Consider the following 13,478-nt stretch of genomic DNA (forward strand, 5'->3'; position numbering starts at 1 on the left):
GCAGTTATTTACTTTTGTTTATACTGGTTCCCATTAAGACTCGCTGTCCTTAAACGGTCTTAAGTCAGAGAGAACTACAGCAGGAGAGCATGGGCATCATGAAAACTGTTTATATCCCCAACACTGAGATCAATTATCTGCAGTCTGTGAGCAATGAGGAGGAATCACCTTCATGATGTGGACATGGCTGTGAGGGAAGACTGCAGTCATATGGAGATGAGCTTTGTGTACCACAAAAAAAAAAAGAATTCCTGGGTTAGAGAAAGTTCTGCTGGGTTTCAAAAAATGAATGAGAGCAGATGAATGAGAGCACTGCTGAAATGACAAGTGTCTGGGACTGACGCCTTGTTTCCACTTATGTATGTTTACAGAGGCGAGTCAACCTGATCTATTCATTCCTTGAGGACTCCTGTGGTTTCCAATGTGTCTGCAGATCTCCTCCCCCGTGTAATATTTTTGTGATTCAAGGATGCTTAAGAAAACTAAACTTTTATAGTGGATTTCAGAGAGACCGCATGATGGTGTGCTAGCTTAATTGATGATTGAAGTAACAGATTGTATCAATCCAAAACATGTGGCACTAAATATATCAAGGTTTCAAAACTTCTGATGACTTTATAAGTGTGAAATGACCTCTGGCCAGTTATAAAAATGCCATTAACTCATATTTTTTCCATTGTGTAAAACTGTCTGTGTCATAAAAATATCAGTTGTGTATAAAAACAAAAGTTTCCATTGTGTATCTCAAGTACAAGAGAAGGACAGACATCACAGATAGGTGGCTAGGTGGTGCAGGTGACAGCTATGACATACAACTATCTAGAAGTCCAGAGTTCATTAGAAAACTTAACAAAAGAAATCTTGCACACAGAAAAATATTGGGCACATGTTCTTTCAACAAAACCACAAATATGCCCAAAATTAATTAAAAGATCGAATTTTACTCTGCAAAGAAAATAATGTTTCTAGCTAATACAATGGCTCCTATTCGGGGGGAGAATTACTTACTAATGGAGTATGAATCCTTGAAATAACTCAGTCCTGTTTCAGTAAAGAAGCACTGATTTATCTCCAACATTTCATCTAATTTACCAATTTCTGAATAAATCTGTTTAAACCAGTAATACAGCTCCAAAATGATACAACACATTGTTTTTCTTTGAGCAGACATGCTGTGGAGGTAAAAATAAAGTCCGTGTCAGGTGCTCACCAAAACAAGCTCTGTTTAGTTTAAAATTAGAGGTTAGCCACTATCATGAGGTGTTAATTGTTCTGTATTAGACAGCAGGCCTTAACTTAGAGCAGTCGTGGTTATAGTAAGAACAAACGATGATTAATGTCCTATCTGTTTATACACTGCGCACTATTTATGCCTGTTGTACCATGAGTGTAACAACAACATGTTTCCCATTAGAAAGATGAAATTAAACATCTAAAAAGTTTCAACACTTTGAGTAATTTGCAAGAAAGATTTATTTATTTGTCCTTTCCTCTGATCTCTCCATAATGGTTTGACCAGTGTTAAGCTAACTTTGAAAAGGGAGATGTTGTGGGCTTAAAAGCATTGACTAGAGTTTGAATCAAAGAAGAAAAAAAAAGAGGACCATATACTTTATTTCCCAAAGGGAAATTAGATTTTAAATGTTTTTATTCCAAACATGCTACATACATATAGGCCATAATAACAGCCTGTGATTGATGTCAATGCAAAGGATTATGGCCTTTTGATTGTCTTTGAAACTTCTAACCATTGTCTATCTTTAGCTTTCCTGGGTATTGTTTGGTGTTTTTTCGAAACCAGTGCTAAATTGGTACTTTTTAAATGGTGCTGGTGCCAAAATACTGCTTAAATTGATACTTTAAAGGAGAAAAAAGTATGTTAAAAGTCAGTGGGTGAATAAAAGCTGCCTCAGATTTTTTTAATGATTCTGAGAAATATCTTATATAGATGTCAGTAGACCATATAAGTAAAGGGAACAGGTGGAACTTCTTTATGTACAAGGCTTAAATACAAAGTATTTCATGCCTTTCATTTAGAGTGGCAGGTATCATTTCAGGGCAGCAGTGTACCGAAATTATGCACCAAAATCTGTGATTAAATTTGGTACTGTAGATATCATATCTGTTGGTATTAACAGGCCTGGCCACAGATTAGTCTGGGCCCCTGAAAAATCCAGAAATGGGCCCTCCAAAGTTGGGCTTTATTGATGATGTCAGTGCATGCGTGTTGGATAAGTAGCATTGGTGTTAGTGTCGAATTACCTCATTCTGGGGCTTAAAAGTGTGTTTAGCTGTTATTGGGTTGTCATGTTGAAAATATCTATACATGCTACTTTTAAACCCCTTTTACCACTGTTTTGCTAATTTCTGTTACTTTTTCCACTTACAATAAATTTTTCCGACATTTAACCCATTTTGCCACTCTTTATCACCTTTTTCACTACTATATTCAGCTTTTTCAACATTTTTACCACTTTTAACCCCTTTTAAAAATTTTACACCCACTTGTTGCCCCTTTTTGCATTGCAGTAACTCATTTGTGCCTCTTTTAACAGATTTTATTATTCTTAAACCAGTTTCCCCATTTCTAACCACTTCCACTTTGAACCTGTTTAGGACACTTTTGACACATGTTTGCAGTTATTTTACACATTTCCTCTTTGAGTTGTCTTAGTTAAATTAGTAATATTTGTGCACATCATGGCTTGGCTATGAAGTCTGACATTACTTTCCAAGTTTAGTTAATGCATCCATCAACACTGTAATCATTACCAATATGTTATTTCTGTTTTAAGAAAGGGGGTTGTATTTTAAAATGGGCTATATTGTCCTACTGTGTACATAAATATAAGTCATTTTTGTTGCTTTCATAAGTGTTACTTTTCCAGTTAAATATAAAATATGGTTATCACAGCTTAAATTTACAATGGACCATGACTGTCCTGACCTCCATGGCCCTGTGACACAATCTGTGTTGGATTGGGACTGCTTTCAGAGTGTCGTATCTTTATACAAGTTCACTAGTCTGAATTTAAATGTGTTTTAATGGACTTTTACATAAGGTGCCTAGGAACAACCCTAGAAAGATTTGATGTGTTGGGCTTTGGTTGCTCATTATGGCAAATGCAATGCAATAGCAGGAGCGTTGGTTTCGCAATCACCATCATCTTCACGTAACCTAAAAAGCACTGCATCAACACAGAAAGATCCCTTCCAGCAGAAGTAGAAACAGACCGTCCAGACCCTCAGTCTGTGCAGCTTTAAGCACCACATGCGTCAGCAGTGAGTTTTCACCAAACTGTGTGATGTGTCTGCTCTCAGTCAGGCGTACACTTCAGTCCAAGTCTCTGGCTCAAGACTCATCACATCAGCACCTCCAGTCAGGCAATGGTGCAGTCTTACAGCCGTCTGCCCTGCTGTCTATGGTCAGTTTTTGTTCGTCTATGCATGTTTGAGTACGTGCACATGGTCAGGTTTTATTAGGACTGTCGTGGCGCCTTGTTCCCCATGGCTGGTCAAAACACAGACATGTGACGTTACATCCCTGAGCCAGATTTTAATCACATATGGCTGACAGAGGTTTGACACCATCTCAGTCCTGTACGGGTCAAATTGATGCACAAACTGGTAAATACAGCACAAAGGAAAACGTTAAGAAATTCACAGAAACAAAAGGTCCGGGTTCCTGCATTTGCAACAACAACATCCATTGAAGTTAGTCTCTGCTGTCATCGCAATTGCAGACTTATGGCAATCACCAAAGAGATTACTTTCCCTTTGGATCATTCAACCACACACAAATTTAGACCGTGCACACATGCACACAGAGCAGAGTGCTTTCAACCAATTAGAGCTGACAAATGCCAAGTAATTCTATATGAGAGATTGTGGTCTGGTAGAGTATTAAGACTGTGCAGCATTATTGCTACCATGAAAACCACCAGAGCTGTTTTCCAGACCGATTCTGTCAGAAAGATATTTTTCAAGCAGGAGGTGAGCGCCCGACCAATGTTCTGCTTTTCTGCCTGTGGGCTAATTGTGGCTTAAAGTCAGCAAAACATGAAGTGTAACTTTATTAAAGTCACATTAAAACACAAGTGTGGGTCACCTCAGGAGAAGCTTGAAAATATGTCACTGCTCTCTTCTATCAGCTCGCTAATTTTACAAACTTCTCACAGATGTTTGTGTCTTCTTCACTGGTATATTAAAAATCAGTTGAAGACTTCAGCAGTGATCTTAAAGAAAAAGAACCAAAATGAAAGAGAATATAAGCAGAGCACTGCTGTACAAAAGCAGTTGATGGTTTTTGCTGACCCAGGACCACCTTGGTGAAAACAACTACTCTCACGAGAAACCAGAGGGATCTGGCCAGCTTTTCTCTGCAGTTGTGATTGCTTAAACTCCTCTGTAAGGTCTGCCAGGAAAGAAGTGTTTACAGCACAGGTGACAGAAGGATCCCCTCAGGTGTTGCTGTTGAGTTTCCGAAGACATGAAGCAGGTGGAGACAATGTTAGAGACAGAAAAAAAGCTCCTGTTAGTGGATTTTTCTGGGGGGTTTTCATTCATGCAAACTTAATAAAGTCTATCACTCCAAGAAGCCAGACATGTTCAGAAAACTACAGAATTGTGCATGTTATGCTAACTGAATAGCAGTCAGTAAGGCAGGTGACAAAAATGCCTTGAAAAATGATACTAGCTGAAAATACAATCAGATTTCATCTTCTGAGTCAAGTAAAACCAAACACCAACAAGACTAAGACATGCCTGCAGACTATTATGAAACCTACTGAGTGGTTATCTTTGTTTTGAGCCTAATGATGCCATACTTTGTCAACAGAGTGCAGCTACAGCTAGCTTCAACAAGGGTTTTTTTGTAACTTTCTTCTAGCCACTGAGCTGGATTTAAGGTGGGCCTTTACCTCCTGGCAAACTGCTATGATATAACCTATCAGTCAAATCAACCATGGCACCCTTTTTGGCATTTTCTACATAAATTCTAGCCATAAGGCTCATTTATGCCACACACACTCTGTCCGTAATCTGCGTTCATTTGTCTGTATTTCTGCTAGGGATGCACCGATGCATCGGTTCAACATCAGTTGGGGCTTTTCCATCACACTGAGCAGCATGGCTCTACTTGGTTTGACTCTTCCCAGTGTGGCAGAGGATTTGCTTTTTGATCACATGTAAGCCACTCATTTGAGGGCACATCTAGAGCTGATGACACACCGTTTTGAGTCAATGACTTTAAATAGCTGTGTAAGCATTGTTTTGTTCTGCTGGAAGAAGAAGAGGCACTGTTTGGTTTAGCTGTCCACCCACATCATGCCTGTCGATGCTGTTGTCCTGAGGTATTTCAAGGTCGGTGAAGCAGTTGCTACTTAAACATGTCTGTGAGGTGTCCCTGTATAATGATGAAACACTGTGACATCACCGTGCCGCTTAGAGGTGTGGCAGGCATTCTCGGGCTCTGCTCCAGAGTAGGGCCATTCTGGGCACAGCTCGGCATAGCCCAGAGTGGCCAAACTGGGGATGGAAAAGTAAATCAGCATGGCTTGGTTTGGATTGGTGCAGCCAAAAGTCCTAGTGGAAAAGCCCCAAGTATCAGTCAATATCGGCCCTGTTTTGAAACATCTGCCATCCAAATGATGTGGATGTGGAATGAACAGATCTTACTTTCCAATGTTAATCTACTGTGTCAAATCAATTCTGGGCTGAAATCTGATTTCACAGTGTATAACAATGACAAGTTAGACAATCATTGATCTGTTTTCATGGTCAAACATGAGAGAAAATAAAGGCACTGAACGTGTTTTTCACAAAATGAAATGATGAAAAAACATCAGAAGCAGCATCAGCATCAGCTAAACTGTTATGTTAAACATCACTATCGGCCCTAATTTTACAAACACTGCATCTGTAATTTCTGCACATTCTCCTGGAACTCACAGATCTAAACTAAAAAGACTGCAATACCACTGGTGATTGTGAGTGCAGTGTTGAGCAATGTAGTCAACAGTTCAAGCCAGGGCGTCAAAACACAGAACTCAAATTAGATCTCGACAAGAGTTCACCAATAGACCTGTGGGAGACTCCATGATCAAGTGGAAGAAAGTTCTTTGGTTTGATGAGACCAAAATGGTGCTTTTTGACACCAAACACTGCACATCACCACAAACACACCATCCCCACTGTGAATCATGGTGGTGGCAGCATCATGCTGTGGGGATGCCTCTCTGCAACCAACCCTGGAAGTCTTGTAAAGGTAGAGGGTAAAATGAATGTGACAAATATAGGAAAATCCTGGCAGACAATCTATTCAGTCTGCATGAGAACTGCGTGTTGGAAGATCTGTTTTCCAGCAAGACAATGACCCAAAGTATACAGAGAAAGCTACACGGAAGTGGTTTAAAGACAACAAGGTGAATGTTTTGGAGTGGCAAAATTAAAACCTCGGTCAAATAGAGGATTTATGGCTGGACACGCCACGCGCTGGATGTGCAAGATGTGCAGTCCACACAGACTACTAAATATTGACTCTAGGGGAATATCTATTCAATCACTTATTTTACATTCATTTAAAAAACTGTTATTACTTTGTAGAATATAAAGGTTTCACTTCGGAATTTAAGAGGTTTTATAAGATGTTTATGCCAAATACATACATATATATATATATATATATATATATATATATATATATATATACATATATCTTGACCATGATTGATTTATAAAATCAATATAAGGGTTAAACATACAAGGGGGTGAATAGTTTTTATAGTCACTGTATGCTTTTGCAGCTATATTGCTTTTTTCCCTTTGGATTTTACAGCAAAATATGTAAGGCCTTTTTGTAGAAAAAGCATCAGCTGAGCATCTGGGTGTGTTTCCCATTTCAGCCGACATTTAAGGGCTGGCACTACCAAGAACTCATTGTCTTGTTTTATTTGAATCAATATACAAAGTTTTTACTTTGCCAAAAGGCTGAAAACTCAGGTTAATACTGAATGTGTATTTTTCAACCACATTTTGTTCCAAATCAAAACAATCTCCAAGTAAATAAATGCTGATATGTTTCTTTCAAAGTTTGACAGTAATTGTTCAGTTGTTGCACACAATGTGCACATTAAGGACCTCACCAAAATGTAAGAGAAAGTCCAGCTCCACTCACAGGCTCAAGGTCAGAAACAACTGATTACTAAGCTCAACTCCAACAATCAGCCCACATGACTATCAGGATGAAGGAGGATGCTTCGAATACTTGGCAGTAAATCAAAAATAAGTGACGCAAGAGAATCCCAAAGCACGTAAAACATCAGCAATGAAACAGCTTTGTATTTGTTAGAATCTGATTTATATGAGTTTCCTTTTAAGGCAAACATGCACAAGTAAAACCAGGTTGAACTAAAATAAACCTTCAGCCAGTTTTCTGCAGACAAGATGTCATTGCTAAAGTATGTCTCCAGAGGCAGAAGATGAAACATGACTTTGGAGGCACATCTCAAGTCCTGAGGCTCAGGTGAGTGGGGAAAATAGACACCAGAGATGTGAAGAGGCCAACAGGTCACTTCATCGAGGTCACTTTACAATCATCCCAACAGCTCTCGAGCATGCAGCATTTGTCCTCCATCTAACTTTATCTAGAATGTGGACAATACTGAGATGGATTATCTTTCATGTGCTGCCAGAGGAGGATTTCGAGGTCCCTACAACTCAGTAACACTAAATAAGGATAACTGGACTCAGAGGCTGGCAAGCTGCAACTGATGGGGCACTCTGGGGCTGGGGATAAGTGCGTTTCATAACCTTCCCAAGAAGTGACCTAAGTATTCGACCCATAATGTCCCCATGAGACGATGACATAGGGCTGCAGGAATTGGAAGCAACTGCAGACTACTATTAGACTGTAATAGAAGACAATATTTATATTTCAGAAGTGTCTGTAAAAAGGGAATAATGCCGCAGGCAAACGTGATGGTGACATGACGTGGGGCAAGCTTCCAATCGAAACACAGAGGGTGAGATATAAACCACTCAGATAGCCTGATCCCACCACGAGGAGTGTGTCTGAATTTGTCTCTTCTCTGGAACAGCCTGTCCAAGGATGTCACACCTCCTCCACTCTGCAGAGGCTGATAGATAGCCGGCACCGTTACGTAACAAGCATCTTTTCCATCCAGCACTCCCCTCCTCTTCTTCCCTCCAATACCAGATCTGTCATGTACAGCCCACCCGTCTGACCACCGGCACATTCACAGCCTCACGGAGAGTAAATTCCTGCTGACAGAAGAAGCTTGGAGCTTCCAAGCTCGGTCTTCTGTTTATAAACCTCACGCCTGGCCCCCGGGATCCATATGTCAAGGAACCGCACCAGTGCAAAAAAACAACAGCGTTGTCAAAAATCCTTCTGAGTTGAAGAAGTTGGGTCTCTGTTTTTGTGCCAACTTTTAAAGGAAAGAGACTTTAGCCCTTGGATTCCCTACATTGCTGTCACTGACAATCATATAGACAGCTACCCAGCATGAGGTCTTCTGTTATTTTAAGATGTGATAAAAAATGAACTCTGACACTTGCAAACTAAGGAAGTGCTGCCAAAGGAAACACCACGTCCAAAAGATTCAATTTTAGGAGCAACAGCAACTCAAGTCACTATTAAACGATTAAAAATAACCTTTCCTTCAGAGCCACACTCATGACTATTCCCTCATTATATCACAACCTAATATCTGCTGATACTAATTTAGTCCTGACTGCCTGTACCAATTAATATGACCAGTATTTTTTCTCTGGTGGAGATGGCAGCAAGCCTACAGAAGCAGACTACAGGGTAAATGAGCCGTTTGAGCCCAGCTCACTGAAGTCCTAACATTAACTGTACCGTTAGACATGGGGCCTGTGCTTGGATGGATAGCATAGGGTTTTCAAGGAGAAGCAAGGGAAAGCAAGATCACACATGAAAAATACACCTTTTCTTCACTTTTTGATACAAGCTTGAAATGTCAGTTCCTTCGCATCTAGAAAGATCATTGGCGTTTTACTGCAACATGGCTCTTTGTAGAAGTACTTTGACTGTTACATTCAGCTCTATGTTGCAGCACCTTTAAACTAAAAGAAACACATAGAGAATAATATTGCTCATATTCAGGGAATTCAGTGAATTCAGTAACCTTCAGTGCAGCAGGGGTTTTTTTGTAGCCTTTCCCAGATCTGTGCCTTGCAACAATCCTGTCTCTGAGCTCTGCAGGCAGTTTGTTTGACCCCATGGCTGAAGTTACATCAATCAACAAATCAGCAACTTGAAAAGATGTGCATACGGTGTATGCAGAAAGGCCTCAAACAGAAAGATGAACCAATGTTCAAACTCACTGTTGAATAAGGAAGAAAAAATATATTAGGTCAATTTAATGGTGTCAATCAATGTAGTACATTTTCACAGGAAGAAACTATTATATTCACACCTGTTAGACAGTGATATAAACCTAATTGTAGATTCAGAGTTTCTTTTTCTGTCAATTCTTTCAACATTCATCACTACAGCTGTGTAATGTTAGTCTTGATAATGTGTTTAACTTATTTCTGATATCATAGTATGTTCTGAGTTTGTAAAATACATCTACTGATGAGCTTAGTTTGTAGTACAAGCCCTTCTCTCTCCCCATGCCTGCTCTTGTGATAAATGACAGCCAAAGTCACATGTATTCAGACCAAAATGTTCAGACTTGGGTTGCACTTCAAAAGATCCTTTCTGCACCTGATTTAGATAAGAAAGCGGCCCAAATCTGATTGGAAAACATCATATTCCATGTGACTTTTGATGTTCAAACTTTCATAAAATTCATAACAGGATCACATGGGGGCAAAAAAGTAAATAAATCTGATGAACTGAGGATTAAGTATTGGATGAAGCCAGACATGACATCTGCCATTGGTTACTGAAGCAGCTAGTCTTTCAAAGCCTATGTGTTGTAAAAACCATATTAGAAGTACTGTTTAAAGCTTACTTTTGCTTACTACACCATACTGGCTTGCAGTCATATCAGCCATGCCCATAATTATCCATCACATAACAAAACATACCAGTTAAAAAAGCTCCCCCTTCCCCAGTGTGTGTCCATAAAGGTTTTAACTATTCTGGTCAGTTTTGAACCAGACAGTAAACATGTTAATTCTTAATGCATAAAGGGGCATTTTAACATGGATTATGCATGTGATTTGCAATGTTTCTGTTGCCAGCCTCAAGTGGTCACTCAAGAAACTGCAGTTTTTTACACTTCCACACTAGCTTTATTTTTTTAACACAGGAGGTTGCTACTACTTGTTAAATCATCAGCCACGGTACTAGCTGGCAACTTCTAACTCTCTTGCTTCTATAGTCAGTCAGGTTTTGGAGCCTTCAACCATGGTCCTGTACTGCTCTGGCCACCTGATGGACATCATCTAGGCCTTAGCCAGGTATCCTCCCAGCTGCCCCCCTGCCCCCAACACACATACGACACACATAGCCGCCCTCGAGGTCTGGTCTGGCACCCAGTAATGTATGTGGTGAGCTGGATCAGGCCCAGAAAGCAAAGCTGCCATTCTGTATCCTCCAGCTGACCCTTCCCATCCCCGCCCTCCAGAGCACCTCAGCATTATACACACAGCCTGCCAACGATGCCCAAAAAAATCGCCAAAGGGAAGTCATCATAAAGAAGTCCATCTTGCCAGCCTCTGGCCATCAGTCAGCCTCCAGGCCTCACAAGAGTACAGTAAGACTAGGAGGACCAAGGACCAAAAGACTCTGACTTTCATCTGCATGCTCAGATACCTTGAGCGCCACACTGCCTTGCCCAGCAAACCAATCGCCCTGGCCAAGTCTGCAGTTGATCTCAGCCTTGCAGTCAGCAAACCGATGGATTACACTACTGAGGTAGGTGACCTACTCTCCACCTTTTTGCCATTCACAGACACAGATTCGATGGCAGCATCCAAAGCATCACCAAATGTCTGGATCTTTGTTTTTGCCCAGAAAATGCACATTCCCAACATTTCAGCCTCCTCACTTGGCAAGTTAAGAACCCCCACGAGGACATCTACAGTCAAGCATCACAGCATCATCATCAAATGACACTCCACCATTTTGATAGCCCCTTTTACCCACCCCCATTAGCCAGTCCATAAAGGTACTGACGAGTGTAGGAGCTAAGAAGCACTGGTGCCTCACCCCAGAATCAGCTGGGAAGAAGTCAGAGATAAAGCCACCAATCTTCAAAGCACTCTCCGCACTAGAATGTTGGGCATACATCAGCTGGACAAAATCCCTGAAGATGAAAGCCATTTCAATTCCTGCAAATGTCTTTATAACTGTCAGCCTTCACAGTAATCTGTGAAATTTTCACCTCTTAAATAGGTTTGGTCTCCTTTTCAGATCTACTTAAAAATAGATTCAACACCTTTCATTAGCATATTAAAATTCAAGATAGTTATTGGACACAGGTTGTTCCAGTGCTCTGAACAAGTCACCTTTCTGTACTGTGTAATCTTCCTGCATTCAAAAGCAAACTGCCAGTCTTTAAAATAAAAAAAAAGGTTTGAAATAGCTCACAAGTGGACTCGTGCTGAGTAAATTATACTGCATCACTTAAAAAAGCTAGTGCTATATATTTTGTTAATGTTGGAGTTCTGACTACATCTTCAGAGTTCTCTCCAAATGCCACAATGTGGTCACGAGCTAAATAGCCCGGCAGTGAGACAGAAACCACTTTTCCCCGAAGCCAAACAACTTGTTGCTCACCATGGGTGAAACCCAAGCAGGCCGCTGTGTGTCAGATGAGAGATGCCTGGGCATTAATTAACAGTGCAGTAGAAGACAGCACAGAGAGAAAGAGCGAAAGAAAAAGATTGAGAGAGTGAGAGCGCTCCTTGTGACAACTGTTGACAAGCTCTAAATCCTCCGTGCTCCCCTTCAATCTCACCTCCATCATCAAGCTGTCAGCAAGGGCTTGTGGTACCATTTGAACTGTTTATGAAAGTATTAATATGTCGTTTTAGGGAGTAAAAATAAAAGAATCATGTCATTGTTAGACAGGTGCAGGAAAGGACTGGCAGAGCCGAGGTGCCACATGAAGTTTGGCGTCATGAGATGTGTTGTGAACCAGTAAGAGAGCGATGCAAACCAACAAGCAGCCTAATGGCAAACCAGAAAAAGGAGACTATGCAGACATGGGCATGGTAGGACACAAGCTAAGCATAGCTATACTTTCTCCTAATAGGTGGGGTGGTAAAATGTCCATCAGCAGATATGATGTGTCCTCTGGACTTGAAGCAGTGATGTTTAATTTTTCACTGAATATCTGATCTCAGGCAAATGGCATGATATCAGACAGTCTGAACCACTTGTTGTAGTCAAATGAATTACATTCAGTAAAGGTGTCATCAACAACACTGACCTACTTTCTCCATTTCTCAGTTGCAGCCAGTGCCGTCCGATGAATAACCAAGTCCAAATTGTTTATTTAAATCTGTTAAAAGGCCATCATGCACCAACTTTCTCAACACACATTCTGAAGTTGATTTCAATGATTTAGAAAGTCTGATTTCAGCTCTGTGAGTCTGAAAATTATTTGTGTCAATAAATATTTAGCTCCACAAAGTCAACAAGAGGCTGTGTAATGGCAGAATACAAAGCATCTTTGCGCAAAGTAAAGCCAGTAAAAAGTGCCATAAACATGCATTACTTTGAAAGGGCAGCATGGAATGATTCCACACTCCCAACTTCTCATTTCATCCATTAACTCGGCAATTTTCTTGACCAGTTTAATCGCTAGTATCATTGTATTCTTAATATCAGTGTTGGGGGTGACTTGTTACAAAGTTACAAAGCCTTTGTGTAACACAGCACACCCATGCCCAATTTGTTGTCAGAATCTGAACATATTTAAGAGCTGTCAAGCTTGTATATCTGTTAGTGATGTTATTGGGCTGCAGAGTTATATATCTATTACACTCACCTGGGAAACCTCCCACACAAAGCATTTGGGAAGGCCAGTACTTTTCAAAAAAACTCTCATTTATTCTGTTTGTCACATTCAATACATGAAAATTGGAGTGACAAGACAAAATGAGGTTGTATACAAGCAACTCTTCAATAGTAAACTGAGCTCTACAGGCTAGCACCTCCATAGTTTGTGAACTGAAGAACTGCTCAGTGAATAAAGACAAGTGGTTCAGTTCTGATTAAACTGCACTTTTACTACAGCTACATCCTAGCTAATACTAACAATAATCCACCACAGCAGCCATTGAATACACTGGCAAACTCTGCTCATAACAATTGCAAACTCATGGCAAAGCAGGCTAGAAGAAGAGCAAAATCATATTTTCCATCATAAAAAAACTTTCAGTGTAGTTTTTGCTTTTGTTTTAATAAAGAAACTAGCAGCTAAACTGCCACTATACTATAGCTACAAGCAAGCTAAATGCTACACTAGTGGCAG

At 40.3% G+C, this 13,478-nt stretch overlaps 1 protein-coding gene across 2 annotated transcripts in view; it reads right to left on the reverse strand.

Moving 5' to 3' along the window:
* The window catches only part of snx19b (sorting nexin 19b), a 58,931-nt gene that overhangs the window by 22,742 nt on the left and 22,711 nt on the right, over positions 1-13,478 (reverse strand). Inside the window, exon 12 of one of the 2 annotated variants that reach the window (XM_041813882.1) lies at positions 4,307-4,470. The exons of the other annotated variant lie outside the window; for it this stretch is intronic. Coding sequence (XP_041669816.1) covers positions 4,461-4,470 — 10 coding nt within the window. The 3' untranslated portion in view covers positions 4,307-4,460. Of the gene's footprint in view, positions 1-4,306; positions 4,471-13,478 lie in introns of those variants that run through there. 2 annotated transcript variants of the gene reach the window in all.

This window comes from Cheilinus undulatus, linkage group 2, assembly GCF_018320785.1.
Source record: "Cheilinus undulatus linkage group 2, ASM1832078v1, whole genome shotgun sequence".
In the NCBI taxonomy this organism is placed as follows: domain Eukaryota; kingdom Metazoa; phylum Chordata; class Actinopteri; order Labriformes; family Labridae; genus Cheilinus; species Cheilinus undulatus.